The sequence below is a fragment of the Opisthocomus hoazin genome, chromosome 1, assembly GCF_030867145.1.
Source record: "Opisthocomus hoazin isolate bOpiHoa1 chromosome 1, bOpiHoa1.hap1, whole genome shotgun sequence".
Lineage (NCBI taxonomy): Eukaryota > Metazoa > Chordata > Aves > Opisthocomiformes > Opisthocomidae > Opisthocomus > Opisthocomus hoazin.
In genome coordinates, this window is record NC_134414.1 from 72,655,623 (window position 1) to 72,681,795 (window position 26,173).

Genomic DNA, 26,173 nt, shown 5'->3' on the forward strand with positions numbered 1-26,173 from the left:
CAGAAACATAGGGACATTTTTTTGCACTTACAAATGACACAGAATTCAACCAAAACACAAACTGCTACTTAAATTTATGGATTTCAAGGTCACCTCATTCCAAAGAAGCCCACATTACTACTACAATGTCATGTCTTGATATTGCATTGCTAATCTACATTGCTCTGCTGTATATTACACCATCATTGAGAAATCATGCAGCAAAATATGAAGACACTGCTCTGTGATTCCATAGCTTCTGGCACCAAGCAGCAAGCTGTCTCCTCTCTCACCAACATCTACACTCAATCATGGAGTTGTAATGACAAGTACATCTCCTTTTTCTCATTATTTCCCCTCACTTTCTGGCTGCTTGCTCAGACAAGGAAGGTTCCAGGCAGCTCTTAGCCCTATGTGTAAAAGTAAGCATTCTTTCCAGTTCTGGCACTAAGGCTTTATTAATCCTGCCTGTCACGTCAGGGAGATAACAGTAACTTACAGGAAAAAAAAACACCAAAAACCAACCCACTCAAAAATATAGGGATAGTTGGAGAACGATCCCTCATCTGTTATTTTGAGCTGGTTAATGGGGTTGGGGATTGCAGAAGATGCTGGGCAGAGACCTGACAACTACCTCACCCAAGAAGTGAGTGAGAAATCGGCTGGTTCAAACTTCCTCCTGGTGTGCCACTAGTGTGCGCCTGCTCTAAGCTAGCGAAACTACTTCTAAGAAAACCAAAAACAGATAGATCCCCACCCTTTTCTGGTAGAACAAAACACTTTGATTTTACCTCATGAAAAACCAGAGCTGAGCGAACAGCCCCAGGGCGCAACCATAAAGGCAGAGCAGATGACAGCAGTGTAAGACATGCGCTACCCCTTCCTTAGCTCCTACGGTCCTCTCTCCGCACCCCTCAGCAAAGGCAGAGTTTGCAGAGGTGCTGCTATCCCGCCGGGAGTGCCCACTGCAGGCACCCCGCGCTAAGCCAGCCCGACTCTGCGGTGAGATAAGCTCAAGCCTGGAGAGCAGTGTAGTTATCCAAGCATCATCTATTTGCCTGTTCACACTGACAGTGGTGGCTTCTGCGTCTTCTGCATTTCTATGCACTGTTATGTTTGTGCTAAGATAAAGTCCTAGGGATTAAGACACCATGTAATTGTCATTCAGTGTTGCTAGATGACAATGTTGCTTTCCTCCTTTGAATAATCCCAGAGAAATCTCCATAGTCCTGTAGATTCTCTATCCACTTGACATTCAGTTTCTTGCCTATGGCCTGTTACTGTAATATTGCTGCACCTGATGCCAGCCTGGACCCTACAAACCGTTCACTTCTGACACTTTGCACAGCCTAGTGTTATATGCATCCAACCTCTAAATCGGTGCCTGCTTCCTGATTGTCCTCATTTTTCTTTAGCTGCTCTGCCCTGCAGGATTTGACATGCTGGTGTACTTGCCAGTCTGCCTATGACCCCACTTTTCATCATCAGATTTTACTTCACAGGGCCCGCTGGCCTTCCACTGTCTTGAATTCAGCTCCTCTGTTCACATCTTGGCATTTACTTTCACACCAGTATTCTGCTCTGCAGCTTCATCCGCCTCTGTGCTCCTTGATGAATTCTCTCGGTGGCTGCCTGATTGCTACTATGCATCTGAATGTCCACTAGGTTTGCATTTAAACTACAGCCCCTGACACTGTTGGTAAAGGCTTTCTAAGCCTCCTCTTTCAAGGTCCTGTTATCTCTCTTATGTATCACTAATTAGCTCATATTATAAGACAGTATTTACAATAATATTTTGAAGAGACTGAATTTTGTGAAAGAAAAATCTTCCATTTCTTCATACTTTTCATTATCTTTGTTGGAAGTTTACCTTTCCACTTTCCATTCCTACAGTCTTTTGTGGGTGTCCCCAGCTACTGGTAACCTAATAATCCTGCTGGAGAAGACAGCAGGCATTTCTCCATCACAGCTGGTAGCAGGGCGTAGCTTGTTTTCCTTCTTTATTTAGCCCTGGAGCCAGGTTGTACTTTTGCTACTGTGATCTAAGGAACAAGGTACTAAACATGTCCTTCTTTGCTCTTCATCTGCTAAGGGGAATGGGAATCCGAGACCATGCTCTGATTTTCTTGTTCTCTGCTTTGGTACCTTTTGGGAGGTCTGAGTGCTGCATACTTCCTTTCTGATGGCACGTCCCCATGCGATCCACCTTTCTGTGGCACCAGGCACACAAATGCAGCCACAGAGGCATTACACTGCACCATCTGCATCTTAATCCTTCTTCCACCTCTGCTACTCACCATTGCTAAGCCTTATCCAGGAGGGGACGTCTCTGACAGCCAGGTTTATAAGAGGCATGTGGGCACCTATTGATAAAAACAGGTACCTTGCAGAGTTTTCTCAGGGAGACACTAAGAAGTATTTCACTGTCTGATTCCCATGGATTTTATTGCAATTCAAGTAATAAGAGTCACTTCTGAAATTGCCATTTGGTGCTCCTCTGTATCCTTATGAGTCGATAATGCCTTTAAACATTTGGCCACTGAGTTCCCAGACGTGACCTGCTGGGTAATCACACTGTAGCACACCTCCTGATTAGGAGGTTGTTTACTCTAATGGTGGCGTGCAGTTTTCTGAACTAGACACTGCCAACTCTCATCCCATTTACTTAGGCCACTAAGCAGCCAAATCTGACTTCTTCATGCTCCCACTTCAATTTGGCATCCTCTGAGTACCACTTACCACTGCTGCTGTTTTCAGCTCAACAGCAACAGCTCTTCTCTTCCAAGGGTCAGTACAGCCCCAGTTGGCAGCCAGCGGGGAAAAGCAGCTGCACGAAGGCACGCTGAAGACCACCTCTGGGTACCCCTGAGCTAATTCCTGCTTCTTTGTGCCCATTAGTAGCACAGCAACATCACTTGTACTGCAGAGGGGTAAATCCTAAGTAGAACTCCTGGACTATACACACGGACACAACGATGCTGCATGGCAGACATCGCACTCCCAGCTCATGCTGTGCCACCTGTTTCTACCACCAGCCACTGTGGTGTAGCAGGTGATTACGTACTCGTGGGCTGGATAGTAAGATAAATGGATTTTTTGCTTTTTGTCTGTGAACACAACAGCCTCCTTATGACCACTGAAACACATTCTACTCCAGCTCCTTGCAACACTTATGTTAATGTCTTATAGAAACTCATAACTCATGGCTTGAGGCCTCCTTAAAAGTTGTTTGCTTCTTTCTCCCAGTCTCCATGTTGGCTCTTACAAGGTGACTACGCGAGGGCCAAGAATTAAGAAAGGCTCTGCACAAAGGCATACTGGGGCTTGACTAAACTTGATCTAGCCCTGGTAGCACTGGGGTCCTCTGCAGCAAAACAGCAGCAGAGCAGAGCACAAGGTCTCTGCTTTCGGTCCCCACACAGCATTTCCAACACCATTTTTAGATGCTTAAGTAAGTCACAGCACCAGGCACTGTCTGGGTCTCATGCAAACTGAAGAGAGCCAAAGCTAGCTGACAAAAATGAATTTTGCAGACGACTGCCCAGCCCGAGGATCAGCGTTTCCTGGTGAGAACAAACAGTCTGACTTCCTCAGAAGTCACTGCAATATGTCTAAGCTCAGATGGATCTCATTCCTCCTCCAACTGATAAGTGTTATTTGCAAGAAAACTACAGGAGCATCAAAACAAATTGCACTTTAATGTATATGTAATGATATATTTCTATTACAGTTTACACCATATACTCCTGGGTAAATAATACACCGCTGAGATGTTGCTGCCTCTTGTGTCAGCTCTGATATATATTTAAAAGCAACCAGCCTGGCAAAACATTACTGACAAGCCCACAGAGACCAGGAAATCAAAGGTAATAACAACTCATCTGGGCTGAAACTTCATCTCAAATTCATTCCCTTTCTCTTTTCCCATCCACACCTCTATGAAAGCATAAGCCTTTTTCTCTTAGATTTTCATGAGTATTTTAAGGCCACGTTTGTGGTTCAATTTGAAAAGACGTGGTGCCTGCAGGGATTAGTGAAGTGCCTTGCAAAAGCACAGGACCCAGTCTTGGAGGGGAACAGAAGTCATGAAGGCAGTGATAAAACTAGGAACAGAGTACAATGATATTGCAGGTTGCAGCAGCCTTCACAGAAGAATAATTGCTGCTGCTATCAGACGAATATTCTTATCATCTAGAAAATCACCAACCAGAAATCTCTACATTGACTTCAAAGCAAATCCAGCACTGTCTCACCACAGGGCACTTATCACATTCATTAATTCATAGGAAAATTTCTTTTAATGTCTTGAATGCATATTTACAGCTTACTTTAAATTTCTCTTTAATATTACTTTAAAATAAGAGAAAAACACTCAAACATTCAACTCGCATAGGTTGACATACCATCCTCCGGAAATATCGCAAAAAATAGGCTAATGGTCTTTAAGATTCTTGTGACTCGTTTCTCTAATTCGCTGACTCCATAAAGCAATGACTGTGGCAATCACTCCAGGCCTTAATGTTCCTAGAAATAATGTATTAGCACTTAATGCATGGTAGTGCCACCAAGTATTGATGAAAAGTGTTACATGCAAGATCAAGTAGCCTCATCAAATGCTAATTACCAAAGTGGGAGCTGAAACGGACTTACCAATTCTAGAGTAAGACATTTTCTTGCGTAATGGTATGTGTGTAAAAAACAAACAAATGTGCATGATAACAGCTGCAGCTGCATAAATAGCTGCATAAATACCCAGTTCCTTCCTGCAAAACCTGAAGCTAAATTTATATGATTTAGCATTTACTGAGGGGTTCTTACAACCTGTAAGTGTCTGTGGCTGTGGATGAAGGTGAGCAGAATATTATGCCTGTTCTAGCACCATGCGGGCCCTGATTATTTGTTGGCTCACAGCAGGCCAAAAACTCTAGACCACGTCTTCTGTGAATAGGTCATGAAGCTATGCAGAGAGCTGGAGAAGTCACGTAAATGTATTTCCTGAGCTTCCATTCCCACTATCCTGCAATCTAAGGATGGCTGCAAGTTGAAAGAAAAGAAACCCGAATATTTTTTGTCATCTTCTTCCAAACATTCATCTGGCATAACCATCCATAAAAGCACTGATTATTCTGGTTTGCAGCTTCTAAGTTCCCCCCAATGAGGACTAATTAAGCATTGTGTGGATGAGCATCATGAGAATTATATTTCATTCAGCCTTGTTTTTCTCTCAGACTAATGTTTTCAGCACTGAGCACCAGTGTCTAGCTGTTCACCATGAGGTTTTGAATGGTTTTACCGTAAATAGTTTCTTGCAATTCTGGGATCAAAGAACATGAAAAATCAAATGCAGGGAGACAGAAAAGCTTAAAGTGAAAGCTTGCCCTCCAAAAGATGTTAATTTAATCCCATGTTGATAATTATCCTTTTGATAACTGCACAGCAAACTCACTGGGATCCTGCACAATGCCTCCTGTAGGAAGTCCCCCTCCAGGGAGACAGTAGTGTTAAACAAATAGACAAAAAAACCCCAAACAAACAAAAGGAGAAAATAAACACTGTAGTAATTTCTGCTAAAATGTCATGCATGTACACATAGCGTATGCTGGATGGACAAGATTTTGTGGTACAGTGTAAATATCAAGAGAGTGTTTTGCTTGCTCATGAGGCTTCCAAATCAGTAGTTGACTGGCAGGTAGTGTAAAGCCTCAGGATTAGCCCTGTGCAAAAATGATTTTAGTGGCAAGATGATTTTGGGTTACTACCCTGTGGAGCATCTGGAAAAAAATATTTTGTTTTTGTTTTACAGCCAATGGGATTTCATGCACAGTTGAATAAACAGCCTTCTAAAGCACAACCTTCTCTTCCTCGATCCTGTATAAAAGGAGGTTTTGTGGTTCTTGAAAAATCTTTCCAAACGTATTTGTGATGAGGCAAATTACAGGATAAAGAGAAGACACTGTCTCTAAACTGGTAGCTTCTGAAAGGCAATTTTGCTTTGACCTGGATTCTTGGTAGCTTATGTAATCAGTCAATAGATGGAGTCAGCTCGCGTGTCTCATTTGCAATAGTTTTGACAAATAATGTAATATATCCCTGTGCGCACAGAGTATATTCAAAGACCTATCCGTAGCCAAAAAAAATGCAGCTTACACGACTGCCCAAAACTCTCCGCTTAAAAAGAACTTATTTCCTTCCTACCTACAAACCCCCAACAAGAGTTCTGTATAAAGTTATTAAAATAGAGATGCAACGAACAGGCAATGTTTGGAACCAGTTCTAAATAATTTAGAGTAGAACTGGGAATGTACAAAGACCATGGAGTAGTTTAGATTAGACTTCAGCAAAGTCTCTTATGCTGTTTTCATGACATATTTTGATCTAAATGACCGAAACACAGGTCGGACTAATATTACTTCTCTTTTGCCATTTTGACCGGTGCAGCCGCTTGAGATAGCTGCCCTCACTTTCAGCTGTCTCACTCTCATTAATGGATGTCCAGTCAGCTGTCATTCACAGCCAGCAGCAGAGCAGGCTGGATACAATTCGGACTCCAGACCACAGCTGAAAAATACCTGAATTTCTTGTCTTTTCTCAGAGCCTGTGGTGCACTTGAAAATTCAAGGTTCATTTTTAGCCTCCGGATTTTATGTGCAATCTGTATGCTCCTCATGGTCAACACGTTTAGGTTATCAGCCAAAGCTCAACCAGGGTTCTGCTATTACATTTTCTCAGCTAAAATTCAGCACTTCTAAATAACTGATAAGGAGTCACACTTCCAAATGATTTATATAGAGAGACACTTCAAGGAAGATTTTTCATTTCAAATACTGTCACTGTTTGGGACTGGGAGCGTGCAAGACATTGTTCTCCGCTTTTCCTGAACACGTGGCCTCTGGTTAGGAGCCTGTGCTAGCACTCACAGATGCAAATGGACATGTGCATGGAGACACGTTGTTCAAAACATACATAGAGGTTCCTTCTGTGGGGAGGACCCTTTCTTCCTCACTCAGCTGTTATCCTGGTGTGGACAAAGCCACATTTTATTATTCATGAGATGCACTTTCTGTCAAAAGCCAGGGGATTTGGAGCAGTACTGACTTATGACCTTCCCAAATAGCAGGGAAGAATAATTCATAAGGGGTGAAAATGGAAGCAAGATGAGCCATCTGAGGTCTAGGCACGATTACTGTCCAGGGGGACCTTCCCTGCTCTCCAGGGAGTCTCAGTTACGAACTGCTCCTCTGCACCCGTAACCTAATTCAGCTTTGACTCCATCACAGGCCTGCAGCACTACTTACATCTTCAGTAAAAATCCATTTTGTCAGCATGATAGGACATTCTACATGATGGACAGACACTATTACCTTTTAGATGGAGATCGTGTGTTTAATGAGTGATACTCAGCATGCAACAAAAAGCATACAAGAAGTAAATTTGGCTGCAAGTGAAATGAGGATCCCAGCATTGCCTCTTTGAAAATAAATGCTTTTCATCCTGGCTATTGTACTCTTCCAGTCACTATTTTATTCAGCTGAGGTGTCTTGAAGTTGATTCTTTTACCTTTGAGCATTCCTAGGTTTGCAGTCAATGAAGATATTTTTTAGACCATCACTCCTTTCAAAATGCATCTTGGCTTTTGGGAAACAGCTGAGTTGGTTCTGCTTAAAGAACAATGAACATGTTATCGAAGGCCTGTAGTCTTCAATTATTAAACTAAGAATATGCAGAAGTACTTTCAAAACAGGTAATTTCATACTCTGGTCTGCATGTCAGTGCTCAATATGCATAACTCTGTGTCTTCCTGGAGAAGCAGGAGGCTTATAATAGTCCAACAACTCATAAAAACAAAAACCATGTCAGCTCGGCATGAAAGTCTGGTTTCAATTCACAAAAATTGACAAAAGCCGCAGGAATATAGTACCATGCATGAAACCACTTCTAAGGGGTGGTATATATACCACATTTATTGAAACATCTAAAATTTGCACCTAAATTTCAAGTTCCTACAGTAAGAAGCCCTTGAAGTCCCTGTTTCTTCTCATGTCAGCAGAGAGAAAGCAGGTGCCCCAGATGTAAGCACCTCAGGTCTACAAGCAAGATGGCTGCTTGTTTTAAGAAGACTGTTTTTCTGGGCACCAGCCAGTTGCCCAAGGTAGGGGACTGGATGCCATTCAATAACGCCTGTAATTGAATTCTGCTTGTTCAAAGGACAGCTACAGGAAAACTCTGTCAAACTTTTTCAAAATGTAGAACCCCCCTGCAAGCTAAATACCAGTCCTGATATGTACCAGAGAAGTTCATACCTACTAAACTGAACAAAATTCCTTTATTTCTTTTTATAAGGAGATATGTTAAAGAAACAATGATAAAGTGCCTGGAAATTTTAGGGACGTGATACAAAGACAAAATGTTGAAAAGAAAGGTATAAATTTGCTAGATAGTCAGCACTGAAACTATGAATTTGTGTTTTCCTCTATAAGAAATATGCTTTGGCTGAATTTGCTGCTGCAAACTAGCAGGGGCCTGAGATGGTTACAGAGAGAACCACTGAAGGGCTGTGACGACTTGCAGGGCAGAGAGGTTCCTCTTCAAGCGAGAAGAGAAAAAGTGAGACATCTTGTAGCAGAGCTCACTGGTGAGTTTGGCAGTTACATGCACAGCCTTCCAACCAACCTGCCCATGCTTTCAGAAATGCCACGGAGCACTTCCGAAGTAGCAGTAGAGTCAGTTTGCAGCTTGTCAAGATGTCAAACACCGAACAAGACGTGCAGGACATTTACCTTAAAAATGCCAAACACAGTTCAGAACAAAACGATCCAAACACAAGATTCTCACTTCCCTGAACAACCTGATGTAAGAGCTCAGGGGCCCATTGTTTATGCTACTTTGGCTGGCGTTCAGCCACGTGAATAAAAGAAAAATGCTGAATGGATTTTCTGTCGAAGGCTGCAGCATCATTAAGTGTTTCAGAACTATGTCAGGTCTCAGCAGATGGCAGAGAAGGAACTGAACTTCCGACATTTTTAATTAAAATGTAGCCCCTGTTACTACGGGATTATTAGTTATATAAATATAGCTGCACAATTTTAATGTGCATTTGGTAAGAGGCGCGCTCTGGACTCTTTGTAGACCTAACTAAGAAAGCTAAAAGAAGGTGAATTCATGTTGGTAGCTCTTGTGATTTTATTGCTGGCCTGACAACGGGAGGCATTTTCTGAAGGCTGCTCCTACAATTACGAGAATATAGCGAGAACTTCAGCCTCACTCTATTTTCCAACAGATCCACATTCCTAGCAAAGTTTGCAAAGGAAAATGTTTAATCCCTCAAACTAGAAAGCAAATAGTAAGGCTCTCAAAAGCAGAAATATGTATTCATACATGTAAATGCTGCACTTGGGGTGACTTTTCCCCTCCCTGGATTTTGGCCAAGACAGTTTTGGCCAGCAGTGATCCAGGTATGTGCTCAGCTGCCTTATCTGCAAACCAGCTCTATGCCCTGAGGCAGAAGAACCACTCCGCAAACCTGTTCCCACCACGGGCAGAAAGGAGTGGCTTCATTATACCCCAGCCCTAGCTGTGCTTCTGACCACGACACCGATTACACGTCTTCCCACCTGCTGCAAAGGACCCAACCAATCTTCCTGTGGGCTGGATTTTGATAACCACAACTTGTTACAGGAAACATGGGACCCTTCTTGTCCCCTACCACTTGTGCCCAAATGTCACAACGGTCTGTGAAATGAGTGAGGTTTTGCTTGCCAGTCGTTCTGTTAAAATGGGGGAGAACAGTCAAGGCACTTTCTGCTTCACGGTCTAATTTTTGTGGTTTACTAGCTTAAAATGAGTCTTCACATGGCTCTAGCAAAGGGTGTGCATGTTTTTTCCCTTGACTAACACAAGAACAGAAAAGCCACAGTCTGTCACATCTCTGTAAAGTCCAAATATGTCACTCTGAGTGCCAAAAACCTGGGTGTCATTTACTTGACAAGCTTGGGACCCTCACTCATGTCTAGTGCTTGTGCTGCTTCACAGATGTCCCAGTACATCTTGGCACACACGCTGCTTTGTGCAGGGGCCGCATCCTCACCTTCATCCTCCTGCTGAGGGCTGAAAGGAGGGTGAAAACCTTACGGCACAGACACCCTGCCTGGAAAACGCATGTGGAAGAAAATGAGCTAAATTACAGCTGGACTGAGCTGCCTCTCTGGCTCCTACATGGGGATGGGCAGTGGAGGGAGGTGAGCAGCTGAGGCAGGAGCAGGGCATGCTGCTCTGCGGCTGCAACAACCCCTTGGCACGCTGTTTCAGCTGGCCATGTGGTACACGTCGGCATGCATGCAGGCACCCTCCCTTCCCCAGTGTCCTTGCACACCTGCTCTGCAGGGGCTTGGGTGCTCATGGCATGGCTAGCAGTTCGGCACAGGTGTCAACAGTGACCCCACGGTCTGGGGCATCACACTGGCCCCACAGGGGAGACCCACCAGCACTGCAAATGGGCATAAACAGGCATTCCTGCCCAAGGCAGTCCTTGCAGCTTGCTTCTTGTCCCCCTTCCTGCTCTGCCCTCTCCCAGCCATCTACATGCACACCAGTGGCTGTAACGTGGATCGCTTCCTGCTTCGGGCCACTGCAGGGGTGGGAAGTGATCCACGTTTGTCCCTGTATGGGGACACGGGTATGACGGGCAGGAAGGCATGGCTAGGGAGAGGAAAAGGGCAAGGGCAGCCTTTTTCAGCAGAGAAATAATGGGTGGGAAGACCCTGCTATGCTTAGGTTATCTCGGCACTAGTTTTAGATTGGATATTAGGAAAAATTTCTTTACTGAAAGAGTTGTGAAGCATTGGAACAGGCTGCCCAGGGAAGTGGTGGAGTCACCACTCCTGAAGGTGTTCAAAAAACGTGTAGATATGGCACTTTAGGGCATGGTTTAGTAGGCATGGCGGTGATGGGTTGACAGTTTGACTTCGTGATCTTAGAGGTCTTTTCCAACCTTAATGATTCTGTGATTCTATGACGACGAGGAGCTGGTCTGTAGAGGGAACCTGGGGCTGCTAATCTACCAGGTGTGTAGATGAATGAGCAGGAAGGCCAAGGCAGAAGAGGTTTGGGACGATAATTATTCTTCATTCTCTTCGACACCTTCAAAGTGCAAATTACCACTGTGGATAAGGGAATCCACAGAAACAGTGGGCATTTGCAAGGGGTTTCAGTGCATCCCTGGTGAGTTTGGCTCCTGTTTCTCCTGTGCCAGGTCCCCACAAGCGGCTGCTCAGAAGCTCCTTTGGGGACCTGTGGTGATGTCCAAGAGGCTGTGCCTCTGCCCACTCCCTCAAGAGGAGGAAGGAGAGTGTCCTGCACCCTCAGCACATCTGATAGTTTAAAACCTCCTTGGGTGCTTCTGAACAGCAGCTACTCACAGGGTACAACCCTTGTCGGAGTATGGCACATTAGCTTATCCTCCAGTGATCTGTAGGGAGACAATTACTCCAAAAATTTTATTTATGTCCGCTGAATTTCATACCGACATTGCTACCCTGCAGGGTAGCAAATAAATTCAGGGTAACAGGATCACTTAAAATCATTCCTTTCTACGACAGAAAGTGATGCAACACAAGCTGCATTACTTCACCCTTCAAACACATTGTAGGATTGCTTTTTTTTAAAACGTGTTCCATAATTGTGAATAAAGTTTAGTCTTATCCTCCGGCTCCGCATGCCTGCCCGCTGATTAACACAAAGATGGGAAAGACTGATGCCAAGTGCCGTCACGTCGGGACGACAGCACCCTGCAACTGCTCCACGCAAGGGTCAGCAATGGCGCGCCACCCACCAAGGGCGCCCCAAACCCACCTCCACCCGGCCTTACCTGTGCCGGGGCGCTGGAGGAGAGGTGGGTCAGGTCCCCGATCCTGGCGGCTGCCCGCGGGTCGCTGGAGCTGATGAGGACGGGGGCGCTGATCTCCATGGAGTGCCGGTTGCTGGCGGCCTGCGAGGACTTGTGCGTCATGCTGAGGGCAGTGAAGGAGTGGCGCTTCTTGGCGTTCTTCTTGCCCTCCGCCTGCCGCTGGCCCGCCCCGGCAGCCCCAGCACCCACCAGTGTGGAGCACGGCGCCGGACTCACCGACACCGCCGCTGCCGCCACCGCTGTCTCCGTCGGCAGAGGCGCATCGCAGCTGGAGGCGGCCGCCGAGCACGTCTTGTCCATCTCGATGAGCTGCTTGGCGGATTCATTCAGCTGCGCGTGGAGGAAAAGGGAAAGATAAAATAAAGATTGAGAAATGACAAGAGGGGGGGACGTTAACAGCCCATCACAGCTTGCTGATGGCACCTGATGGACCTTCCATGAGCCTCTCCCGGCGCCCTGCTCCAGCTGTGGCCCTGGCAAGGGGATCCACGGGGCGGACCTGCCCCGGCAAACTGTGTGCTTGGGGCAGGTCTCAAAACCAGCCCGGTTTCACCATCTGTCTGCCATCTCTCCAGCAGGTCCCCGACAAGCACGCGAGCATGGTTTGTTTCCCAAGGCCTGCCCCAAGCCAAGAGTGGCTGTCCAGCTCCAGAGCGATGCCCAAGGTACTTCATTTTCTGAAGCTGGGTGAGTTATTTCCATCCACTTTTTAACATCAGGAAAATCAAAAGAGAGGCAGAGTAAGCATGCAGGAGAGTTAGCCTAGAGCCAGGCACCACAAATTGGTACACGTCAAACTATGACATTTTAAAAATGGTACTCCCCAAAATAGCCAGTCCCACGCTGCAGACTGAGGGCAAGGAGGAACGAGCTTCTTCATTCATGTCTTGCTATTCCCAGGTTCATCATAGGCCTATGCTGGACATTTGCAACACAGGGCTTTGGTCCAGGGGTACAGCTTCCAACTCCTTCCAATTTCATCCCCCTGCCTCCCACCCGACGCAGGTTATCCAAACGCAGACACCAAGTGAAGGTATCTTTTCCAGCTCTATCACTTCAATTGAGGAGGAGCATGATGGCCACTGGAAGACTTGCTCAGGGTCCAGCTTGAAACATTGGACTCACCAGTCCTCCCGAAGGGTTTAAAACTTCGCCTACAGTCCACAAAGATAGCAGAGAACCACAATGTTCAGGCTAGTTTTCAGCCCGCTGTTCCTCAGTCAATTCACACTCACAGATAACCTCATGCCTATAAATGCCAAAGGCAAGCTGGGTGGACAACCCTGTCGCTGAAGCCTTTTATGTCCTAGATACCATAACTCATAGAGGAAAGCTACGCTTTACATAGCTGGAGAGCTTTCAGGCGCACTGGGATGCTACAGTCACTGATGATAGATGAAGAGCGCTCTGAAGTCAGCAGCACTTTCTGCGCAGCACTCATTGCCAATAGATCTTCCCTCGAGGGGTGCTAACAGCTGAGGGAAAATGCCACATTTTGCCAGCAGACCTTTATATTAAACTGGGATGCACTGCAATATGTTTGCATTTAATGAATAAAAACAACATATGAAGAAGGGAGCCACGGATAACGCATACGTGCTTTTGCATACACTGCTATTCTGAGACCCACATAAACCAGAGGTGCATGTAATACTACTCTGGACCAAAACAAGGTTATTTTTGTTTCTGTAACCACTGTATGAATTATGGCAGCATCCAAGAAACTCAGTCGAGGACAAGGTCTTCTCAGGCTCTAAATAAAAAAAAGAATAGTTGCTGCTCCAAGTCAAGCCAATTTAGAAATCTAATACAAGTGAAAATAAGAGGAAAAAAGGAATGGGAAAGATAACCATAGAAGTGTGCAGTTAAATAAATGTGTAATTGAGTAGTTTTTATGACTCCCAACCACTCTCACCATGCTGTAAATACAAATAAGAAATAGATATTGCCAGTCTTATGCCAGTCCCAGTCCTCCTAAGTTTGAAAGCACTCATGAGCACTTTCACGAGGACTCATTCTGAGTAACAGGCAATAAACCCCCTAACACGTAGAAAGTAAACATCAACTTGCAGGATCCTTCACTGTGTGACAGCTTCCACCAAGTCAACCAAGAGCCTCCAATTAATGATGCTCCACCACTGCCAGAGCTGCTGGGAGTCCTGCAACCATTCAATTAGCAGGCCATTTTCCCAGCTGCACTCTCTGACTTGAGACCATGCTTACAGCCAGCATAGTGCACTGCACCTGCCAATTTTTGCCAATAACAGCTGATCCCGTTTCAGATTCTTCAAGAATGTCCATTATTTCCCACTTCATCATGCGCTAAATTGGTACAACCTAATATTTGCCAGCAGGCTCCAAGTTGCAAGGAAACCAGATGGTTCCCCTCCCTTAAGTAGGTGTTATAGCTCCACTTATCCATTGATGGAGATAGTCTAGCTGAATTATTTGAAATATTGAGGAGAAAAGGAGAAAGACATCAAATAGGCATGATTCTTTTCTACAGCAGAGGGTGAGGAAATGCTTTGCTAGTCAACAGCAGGCAGGAAAATAATATATTTTAACTCTTTGACATAGCAAAATAGAGAGTTAAAAAAAAAAAAAAAGAATTTAGAATGTCCTGATTTGACAACAATGCTCCATATGGACAGTGAAGTGCTCCAGCTCTTAATATCAAAACTCTGATTCTTGTGTAAGAATTCGATTGTATAACCCACTGGCTGGAATCGAATTTAACACCAAAGCTGTTCTATTTAAAACAACAAAATCCATTACTTTTTTGTTCAAAGCAAAACCTAGTTAAAAAGGGAGCTAGCCTCTAAACATGGAGTGATAAAAAATAGTCCTGTATTGCTATAAACTAAGTAATTCTCAGTATCAGTAGAAGATTAAAGGCAAAAAGTAAACCCCTCCCCAAAACAGTCAAGCTAATGAACTTTTGGGAATGTCAGAGTCTTCCTGAAATACTGGGAAAAAATTATTTCGGTCTGCCAAGAAAAAAAATGCTTTATAGTTTTACAGCTTTATTTTTGTAGAGATCTGTTTTTAAACAGCATTGCCCACAGATGCTAGAAAGTACTTCCCAAATAGCCTATGAATACCAGAGAAAAGGTTCTGCTTACTACTTTGTAAAAGCCTCTTCACACAGACCTTTTAAAAACCCTTTTTTTAAACATAAACAGGATTGCAAATTTCTTATTTTAAACTCTGAGTATGTAAACAAGCATTGCTTTCTGGTGTCTGTCGTCTAATTTTCAGGCAGATCTGCTTCCAGAGGAGAAGCTTAATGGAAATTTCTGACCCACAGTCACTCTCAGGAATTCGACATTTCTGGAAGGCTGTAGCTCTTACAACAACCCCTAATACCAAAACTCAACTTTCTCGCCCGTTTTTGACCCCTCCTCTAGAAAGAACCTACACTTGAAATCCTGGTCCTGCTAATTGCTGATTGTAAAATTGTAACATGCCCTTGAGACTGCAGCAGGACTGATTTTACCCCAAATCTATTCCGTAATAAGGGGATGTCCTAGAAAACTGGATATATGATTTAGAGAGATAAGGCTTGGATCTGAATGCCAAATCAATCAAATACTCCCAGAAGCCCTGCAATCCTGTGTCTGGGAATGCAAAACCTTGCGAGGGCAAGTCTTATCATAGCTGAGGGGCCCTATCATGCAAGAGATGCGATGGAACGGTACAGTAAAACTGTTCACAGGGTCTTGGTGGCTACTGACTGAGGGTGCCGCCTGCTGAGGTAAGGATGAACCAGCCTCAGCTCACAGAGCTACTGTGCCTGTTTCTCGGGAAGGCACTCCCCAGCTGTGAGGAACCGGACTGGAGACAGCTCCAGCTCGTCTGGTTTCGAGAGTGAAGGAGGGTGCATGTGGAATACCTCTATACACAGAGCCTTGTTCACCTCCAAACAACCTTTTCCCACAAAGAGAGCAGTAATCAAGCTCCGTTCATTAAAAATTTGCTGACCTTGATCAGGGAGCCACACTGCTCTCCCTGCCACAATGCAAGCTGTCATGACTTTGGCCTCCAGCCAGACAGCCCACGCAATATGAACTAAGGGAGAGGTGTTTTTCTTCTTCTGGCTTTTAAATACCACTATTTTAGATATTCTGTTTGAGACTTTACCATATGGGCGACAAAGGTACAAACATCAAGCTACCTCACTCAGGACTTCTCCACTGCCAAAGTTATTTTCTTATTAGCCTCTAGATGAACCTTGTTTTTCTGCAAAATGCATTATGGTGACTTTCTCTCTCCCTCTGCCTCTGTAGCACATGCTTGCACATGCTCACACATATACACACACCCCAGTTCACCCCAGTTCCTGACACATGTGGGTTTAAAAGGGACTACCAGTAAACAGTTTCAACATATATCTCGGTTCAGGATGAGGGGATACAGGAGAGAAACTATCATCTGCACTGACTATCCCCACATGGGACTAAATATCTCCTTTTGTATCCCAATGTGATTTAATGAACTGTAGTTTCAATCGGCAGCATTACACACCTACTTACATACCCCAGATGGGACAAAGAGTGAGGGAAAAGTTACTTCTTGTCCAACGTGGGTCATAATTAATTCTAGTTTTAGTCCAAGTAACAAATTATTACTGTGAAACTGATTATTATTGAACAAGACAGAAGCATAGGAAATTTAGGTCAGATTTAAATAATTAACCTTTACTGCATCTCCCTTGACAAATAGTCCAGTGTGTTTACTAATCCACGGAAGTGGCAAAATTGTTCTAGCCCAGTTTAGACCTCCAAGGGACACCTTGATACACAATGGTCACCACAGCAGCTCCCAAGCTGTTGCAGTTCACTGACGGTGCTGTCTTCTGTAAGGCGGAGGACAGTAAGTCTCATTCTGCTGTTGAATACTCTTAGCTTGTAGTCATTTAGGTCTGGGTAAGGGATTTGTTTCTGACTGGTATCTGACCTACCAAAGAGAGGACCTCGCTCTGTTTCTGGTTTAGCAACATACTTCGTACTATGCAGACCAAAGTGTCATTAATGGGACTAAAATGCCATTTTTTTCTGAACAGGGAAAGATTGTTTAAATTTTCAGTGTTTCACATGTGCTTAAGTATTTTGTTAAACTGGAGCCAATCTGAACCAGAAAGTACAGTTTATTAAGACTTTCAGGAATACAATGCTTCATTTGCTACATAAGCTTTTTTTCTGTCTTTATGGCAAGTATTAGCTAAAGGATGGTACAAGATCAGAAATATGTTACTTCAGGCCCCTTTTAAAAGTGGAAAGTTACAAAACTCCACAAATCAATGCATACCTAATGAAAAAGAACAAACTGGTAAGAAAAAATATCAGACTCCAGGTTTTGGAAAGGAATCACTGAGCAGAGCAGAAAGGGAAATTAACATTATTAATAAAACTTCTTCTCAATGTCCCCCTGAAAGACTGAAAATATTTTCACCTAGGGACTGCTAATTTTTATACTTCGCAGTTCATAAATATTGAGAAGATCATGCACATCCCTGTTTTATGCCTTGCAGAAACTTTGGCAACGTGGAGTTCCATAGCTGATTTTGTGATTAAAATAAACAGTCTGAATTTATTACTGTGTTTTCACTTCAGAGTAGTTACTTTCAGGAAATATTAAGTTCTTATGCCCTCATTAAATTAGTTTCGCTAGTATCATAATTTATGTTCTGAAGCACAGTGAGTTTATTAAGTAAGTAAGGGCATAACTACACAAGAGTCTTCTGTCTCTGCTAGGTCCCTGAGAGGACTGCATCTGTGAAAGCATTTTCATCCCCCCAAAGCAGCATTTCAGAAAGCTAAAGCAGCTTTTCCTTACTGTTATCGCTACCGGAAAATGTAGGATACAACCTTTCTTCTACTGTAGCCAAGTAGCAAAACAGCCTTTGACTCAAACGGGCGTTAGGAGAAAGTACATAATACTTTGTCTAATACTTTACACGTTCATTGGGTAAGTTAGTACAGCAGACGCACAGCAGTTCCAAGGACTTACTAGTGGGATATTAATGGACAAACTTGTGCCAAAGGCTCTTCAACCAAGCCATACTGAATACATCAATAATTTTCTTCTTTTACATGTTTTGTAAATTCAGATTTAAAAATGTTTAGAGAAAGCCTCCCAAGTTCTACATGGACAGTTTAAATTCATTGGACAGAAGCTACAAAACCCTATCTCAATTATTCATTTAGGCACTGTCTTCTAATGAAGAATTATTAGCAAGGCACAGTTTAAGAGAAAATATTATAGCTAAACCAAAGCGTTATATAATGTTTTTGTGTTAATCCCTAACAATCCGCTATTGCCTTTTCTAATTTATTGCCAGTGAGGGACAAGCAAATGTGGAACAGATTTTCTCCAAGTGGTTTATCCATCATGCAAGATAGATTTCTGAAACCCACACTGTGATTGAGATCAGAGTTATTCCATGCACCCAGAAAACAGAAGAGGCGCAGTACATGTACTTTCTTGAATTAGAAGGTGTCCCTGCCCATGGCAGGGGGGTTGGAACAAGATGACCTTTAAGGTCCCTTCCTACCCCAAACCATTCTATGATTCACATGGAGCAATAGCTGCAGAAATACTTCACCGGGACATCTCGAACTTCAAGTGTCATGTTCCTCCAGTCATGGGCTGAGGCATGCATCTCATTCTGTTTTCCAAAAGCCTGCTAAATACGTCAACATGTTCTCAAAGAAGGAAGTCCCTAAAATCGTACAGCAGATAGCCTTCCTAATAAGGGTCATACATGTACACAATTATGTATAGTCTGGAAAAAGCAAGCCAATCATTTCTGTCTACTACATGGTTCCCTGAAAGGCAGCGGTACTTAGCAATCTATTTCCCCGTCTTACAAGATCTTTCTCATTTAGCAGCAATGTCACTTCTAACGCACTGAGAGGCCGAAGGAATGTAGCATATTAGAACAGCATGTGCTTGGACGAGCGTGTCATCATGATCTTGCAGAATGAAAATAAATGATGCGTGCAGCAGAAGTAAACACTAAGCCTTGGGTGGTGAACTGGGAATTTTTTTTTCTTTCCCTTTTCTCCAAATAGTTTTAAGATGGAAAATGGTTCGCAGCGATGGAGAACAAACACATGGCTTGGTGAATCCCAGAAAAATGTGCAGTCTGTTGCAAAGTCTGCTCAGGAGCAAAGCATGGCGAGTAACCTTATGGAAACTAATGTCCAAATCATTGAGACGAATGAAAATAAAACTGAATGCAATGGCATTAAAAATAGATGAACCCACCAAAAAGAGGTATGCTTTCTGCATCCTACTCCACCCCCTGAAACAATTCTGGCTATCTAGTCTTCAAGTATGAGGACTATCTTACTCTGATCTGTCATCTCTGAATCTCAGATCTGCTGTGTGTCTTCAATGTGCCTAAGTATTTCCTTCTCTTTTCTTCCTATCTGTCCTCTGTGGACACCCTTTGTCATAAAGAGATGCTCATGACTGCACCAAAGCTCCTTTGAAAGCAAAAAATGTAACCAAATACAGCTTTACTCAACATTGGAAGGATTGGGAGAATCCAGCCTATTTTTACTTTTAAAATATTCAGAAAGCTAAATAAAAGTGCAGTCATGAATTCATGGGCTTGATCCAAATTCCTCTGAAGTCAGTGATAAAACTCCAGCTGCCTTCAAAGGTGGAAAGACTGGTGCCCATCTGGAACCAGTTCCAGTACCAGCAGAGTCCCTGCTGGAGCTTGAGGAGTTTACTGATAAACTATTTTTTCATCAAAAAACAAAACTCATCAGAACTTAAGTACTTCCCAGGAATGTTCTGGTTTTGAAAGGACATCCATCAGGAAATTGTTTTGCAGGTGATGTTTTTCAGCTAAGACAAAGAAATGGTCAAGGCTGCAGTGGTTTGGGAGGACACCTGGGTACCTTGGCTCCTGGCTCAAAGTCCCTGTGTGGAGAAACAGCCACGGGAGACCTGAAACAACACTGCCACTTTCCTTGTAGAAAGCCACAAGCTCTCTGGCTATGCTGAGTCTGCTTCACTCTTTGTTCTTGTTAAATGGAAAACCTTTGTGACCCTCCCACCTGCACAATGACAGAAGATGCTGGTGCTGGCAGGAGAAGTGTGAGGAGCCTTATGTTGGACAGCAGTCTGGACAGGAGGCCAAGATGGACTCAGGAGGCTTTCAGAAGCAGTTCAGATGCAGTCCTCATGCCTCACTGATGCCTGGCAGCTGTACGAGCCCTTTACCATTGGTGCCAGTTACTGCAAGGAAGGGAAGCCCTCTGAAGCAGCTTTGTGCTAAAATCTAGAAACCCCTTCACTTGCAGGAACTTTCACTTTGAGCCAGCTGGACCTCAGAACTTCAGCATGGGCTAGGAAAGATACTGCAGTTCCTGGAGCAGAGTTGTGTGGATCATAAGTGATCTTTAAAGCAATATCAGCAGAGTCTATGTGCCTTAAAAAGAGACGAGCCTCCTTTCAGAGTTTCCTGGCATCTTTCTACCTCCTTCCTTAATGTTCCACCAGGCTCTTGGTGCTATTGTTCAATTGGGTGGTCAACAATACCTATAAAGTTTTCAATTAACTGAAAAAGGACAAGTCAAATACCACCAACTAAGGCAGAGCATCTCTTCAGAGTCAATGCACACATCAAGCCTGGGACTCTTAAACCAAATGGCTTCCAAATTACAGTGTGTGACCCCACATAATCATGAACAGGATTGTGAAGCAGGCAATATCATGCTCACATTGTTGTGCGGATCCTTGTCTTCTTGAGAGCTGCACTGTGCACACACGCTACCAGATACAACACCATGCCCTTTTGCTCATTCTCTGAGATTTGTTCCTGGAAGTACTGTTTTTGAAAATACTTATTTTGTAATGTTCAGAGTTCTGTGAAACAAACAAGAACACCATGCCTTTTTTTGTTTCAGAAAAACACTTGTTTGCAACTTAATGTGATAAAGGATAGGGATGAAAGAAACAAAATATATATATTTGGTGAAGTCCTTTCTAAATTCAATAACAAAAGTGTTCTGTTGGACAGTGAGCAAAAGGCCTACGTGTACCTCATCATCAATGTTATCTGCAGAAAGTATGAAGTTGGATAAATCTCTGAAGCTCTTGGAAGCTCTAGGAATCACAGCACAAGCAACACACGGGAAAGTCAAAGTAATTTTTCAAGTACTGCAAGGTTTTGCCTACACTAAGCAAGCCAGGAGTCTTTGTTGTGCTGATTTACAACTTTGTGTAGAATAAGAAATCTTGTGCAATAGGGGAAAATTAAGTTTTATGTGCTGCAACTGAAGATTACCTGTGGGGAATCGCACACAAATAAGTGTACTGCTGTCTCTATCTCTGACAAAGAAGTGAAATGAAGAACGAAAGCAAATGCCAAGAAAATGTTTTGGTTTGATTGCTTGTAAAAGGAACCATGGTATACACACTTCAAGCAGACATTAGCACTAAAGGGTTGTGATAAACAGCCTTTGCCCTGTGTGTACTATATATAGGAAAAAGACATTTTTGACTACATATTCTTCTGGCTCCTGCTTTCCAGATAGAAGACATAGAAGGATTGCTGGATGTGGTACAGGGTATTTGTAACAGAATAATGTCCCATGGGGCTGTATAGTTAGATATTGCGTGTGTGGAGCTCCTGCTACATCTGGCTACAGAGCAGGGTTGCTGGTTGTGGTGGAGACTTGCAGCACCAGCTCCAGGGTCACACTGTGTGTTTCACTGGGAGCAGCCAACATCAAAGGATGTCAGCCACCAGTCACGCAAGCTGCTGCACTATCAGAGAGCTGTGTCCAGGCTTTGGGTTCACTGTTTTCCAGTCGGAAGGAAAATATGAGTCAGGACATGACGTGCTGCTGTTTCACCCAAGTGTCTGATGACTCCCTAGAGGGACAGTTCTGAGATGTTTCTCAGAACAGAGAGTAGGGAACTCCAGCAGCAGCAGGGAGGTGATCGTGCCCCTGTACTCAGCACTGGTGAGGCCGCACCTTGAGTACTGTGTTCAGTTTTGGGCCCCTCACTACAAGAAGGACACTGAGGTGCTGGAGCATGTCCAGAGAAGGGCAAAGAGGCTGGTGAGGGGTCTGGAGAACAGGTCTTACAAGGAGCAGCTGAGGGAACCAGGGCTGTTCAGGCTGGAGAAGAGGAGGCTGAGGGGAGACCTTTTTGCTCTCTACAGCTACCTGAAAGGAGGGTGTAGTGAGGAAGATGTTGGTCTCTTCTCTCAAGTAACTAGCGATAGGACGAGAGGCAGTGGCCTCAAGTTGTGTCAGGGGAGAATTAGATTGGATATTGGGAAAAATTTCTTTACTGCAAGAGTGGTCAGGCATTGGAACAGGCTGCCCAGGGAGGTGGTTGAGTCACCATCCCTGGAGGTGTTCAAAAAACGTGTAGATGTGGCACTTCGGGACATGGTTTAGCAGGCATGGTGGTGCTGGGGTGACAGTTGGACTTGATGACCTTACAGGTCTTTTCCAACCTGTGATTCTATGATTGTATGATTCACTTCAATGGGAGATGAACTACACATGTTTGAGATGGGCAGCAGCACACCAGGATACACAGATAGTCCGTGTGACAGGGAGACCAGCTTTCTTAGCTATGAAAAAATGAAAAAAAAGGAGTTGTTCTGAGAGACAGATAACTTGCCAGCTTGAGTTTGCACCTCGTAGTTGCCCTACCCTGTGGCTACGATGGTGTAAACTCTGCTTGAAATCACCCGCGCACTTAAAGCGCCTCCTTCCCACACAGATGTGCTGATGCCTGGTACAACAGTACAGTTCTCTTTTCCCTCAGTGGGAGCACTACTTTGCATCCTTCTTCACTCCATGCAGTGACCAGTTATTTTTAAACAATTTTTAAGTACGGTTGTCTTACCTTGGAGACTTTTATACTTCTGTCATATTTATTAAAAGGTGGACAGTAGATCGGGGTGGCATTAGGAAGAAGTGGCTGTTGCACATGGCATAATCATGCACATCTTAGTTGTGTAGGAAGCCTGACCAGTAACTGAAGGCTCTGAAAGTCAGTCTGTAAGATAGGAAAATGTGTTTTCTGTTCTACGATGTAAGTGCATTCGCAACCCTCCCCCCATCTAGTGGAAGAAAAATCTGACAAGGTTGAACTGTGACGAATTCTCTCAACTCTGTAAATTCTTGACTGAAAATGGCAGCATTCAGCCTTGCACTCACAGCATGACTGACTGCCCCTCGCCTAGAGGAACCACCTGCAGCCTTCTTTGGAGAATCCGAGATGTTAAAATATGATTGGGTACAAGGCCAAGGTCAGAGTCAGATGTGTCTCCACTGACTTGCCAACAGCTGCAGTCAAGGAGTTCACTGAACTTTCTGGCTATCAAACTATAAAATGCTATTTGTTCAATTTCCTGAGTTTGATTTCTGGTTTAGGGTAGAGGACACATACCCAGCGCTGCTGGGTCATGCAGTGAAGCAGCTAGCACCCTTCCCTCTTGTATGCTCATCTAAAGCTGGATTCATGCTCTGGTTCCTGTCAAAGCCTGCTCTGCCACGGGTGTCACTGCTTGATAAGAGGTGTGCCATTTCTTCAGCGCCAGTGAGCTTTGAGAAGCTCTTTTAGGATGCTCAGGCACATGTGTCACATTACTGCAGTAAAGTACGATGATTGCCGGCATTAGTCACTTTTATGACATCCATATGCAAATACTGTTTATGTTAGTGTGCTACAACTGGAAGGAATTTGGAAAACCACTGCTCTAGGCCATGCTGTTTGAGTTCTGAGATGGCAAAATTAATGGGCTAGCAAAAAATCTGCACAGTAGGAAATCTTTCTGAAAGTGCAGAACACAGTTTTTGGGGTTTTTTTTGGTTTTGTTTTTTTTTCTGTTTGTGAAATTACTGAAGCTCAAATATTTTCCTAAAACATTCCCTTCTGAAAATGGACTGCCCTGGGTTGCACCTACATGCTGTAGGCAGAGAGACAAGTTGTCACGAGGAAACTGAATTTTTGCAAACTGTGACCACACCATGCGATGCAGTCACAAAGAGGCATTTGTTAATAATACTTCTATTATTTTTGCCATTAAATGCTGAAGAACTGCCACCACGGATCAGAACTCCATTGTGAGAAGCATTACGTAAACATAGAGCAACAAGACAGCTCTTGGCCCAAATAAAGTGCAATTCAAGATGAAGACAAGAGACAATATATAGATATAGACAAAATACACAATGAGACAGTCTTATCAGCAAGATGGACAGAGGATTTTGCACACAATAAATCTTCTGTAGGTATCACAGCCAAGAACAATTTTAGAGAAATGTCTGGAGAAGCAGTGCTGAGGCAGATGTTCAGATGTTTTCGAAACATTCATCACAAACAGTAAAGAAAAAGCACTACGGAAGAAAATGAGAATTTGGAAAAAGCGACTAAGTGATTGGCATCACTGGCTGATCAAAGGCAGGGGTTGATCTCTCAATAGTAAATCAAAGATGACAGGTAGAGAGAGTAATGAGTAATCAAAGGTTTGCAAGTAAGGGCAAGTTGTATGGGTTCTACAGGACAGAAAAGGGCTTCAGAGAGAAGGAAAGCAGTGGCAGCAGATGAGCACTCTGGAGGGCCATGAATGGGGCAGGTCTGCACCTGCTAAGGATGCAGAAAGGATGTAGCCATAACCAGGATACAAGACGATGAGAATTTGATCTCTGTGAACGCTCAGCAATCAGGTTGGCTAAAGACTAGGTAGGACTGCCAGCCACGTGGCTGAATGGAGCCAGGCACGAGGGTGCCATTTGCATTGGCAATCTCTTTGTTACTTGCTATCAAAGTACATTGATCGCTCTTTGACCAGTGACCAAATAGGAACAGTAGCACACAACTCTGACCGTGTACTGCACTGAAGCCTCAGGTATGTGTTGAGGGAGAGTTGCTCTACGCAAAAGCAGACACGTGTGGCTGAAGTGGTGTGTAGCTGCCTTTGCTATGACCAGCCCTCAGGAGTGCTTTTGTGCCCTCAGGGACACTCATATGACAAAACCTTGTGCTTGAGACAGAGCACGGCCCCAAGCAGTAACCGGCAAGGGCTAAACCATGACAGGCCGCCAGCTGCTGTGGAGCAGAGAAGCTCAGTGCCAGTGCCAAGAGCTCCAGACCTTGTCATGACCTGTGAGAGTGCCAGGAATGCAGTATCAGTCATCTCTATAGTCCTCCTTCCACCCGAATAATTCCTATATTGAGGGACAGGAAAAACAGGCACCCACCAAATCAACAAACAACACTTCTCCCTCCTGAGCAACTCACCCGTGGAAGGAAAAGGCTTTGTCTGGGAACGGGTAAGCCTCTCTAAGCACTAGACTGTAGCAAGGAGACAAGATGTTGAGGCCATTATTTCTGCCCTCAAAGGGAAGACACATAGTCCTTCCTCCTGGGCTAAGAAAAGAAAAAGGACACAAGCTTGTTGATTCCTTACTCTGTTGCTGAGGTAGAAGCAGATCAGAGAAAACAGATCAAGGAGACGACCATCAAGAAACATACCACTGAGCTTTACTTTCCGCACCAACAGCAGGGAGGACAGGGAGTGCTCTCCCTCCTTCTGCAGTGTTACTTTCTTCTCGAGACATTAACACAAGGCGGAACTGCCTCCTCCCTCAGTGCCCTCCCCTTAGCCACAGGGTAAGAGGAGAGTATCTCCAGTGTGAGTCCACCCATGCCCAAATGCTCTGGCGCCTCTCCTGCTTTGTCCCAAGGTTTCCAGAAAAATTCTGTTATGGAAAAATTCTATTATGGAAACCTCTCTCATGAAATTTCCTGTCAATCTGATTCAATTGTGTCTAAGCAGATCGGAAGACTTCAAAGCCAGATTTAGAGCAGGACACTCCGTCCAGCCTTACTTCAACCGAGGCTAATACTATTAACCTTGCTCATGGACTACCTAGTGTTGCTTTTTCATAAAATTATAACTTAATAAAATAATGAGATAAATTGAGGGACAACCAGGAGGTAGAGGAGGTTGCTTGCACAAACTCCCACACTGCTCACATCACCATTTTGGTGTGGTGGCTTAGAGGGCAGCATCTCCTGCATAGTATCTGTGGGTAAGGGTTGCTGCCCTGGTGATGTTTTCCTGCAGTGAGTGTGAGATGCCACTTTTCCTCCTTTCCCACCTTCCCACTTTCTGCCCTGTATCAGCACAGAAGTTCATGGGGCTATGCAGTAAGTGGGATGATGGAAAAGATACGACCGGAAAGTGAAAAAACGATGACAACTTCAATGAGTAGCTTTCAACAGAGTGAGTTCCCTGATCCA

At 44.1% G+C, this 26,173-nt stretch overlaps 1 protein-coding gene across 1 annotated transcript in view; it reads right to left on the reverse strand.

The window, feature by feature from the left end:
* The window catches only part of SH3RF3 (SH3 domain containing ring finger 3), a 259,661-nt gene that overhangs the window by 50,727 nt on the left and 182,761 nt on the right, over positions 1–26,173 (reverse strand). The window contains exon 4 of the mRNA XM_075425598.1: positions 11,843–12,211. Coding sequence (XP_075281713.1) covers positions 11,843–12,211 — 369 coding nt within the window. The remainder of the gene's footprint in view (positions 1–11,842; positions 12,212–26,173) is intronic.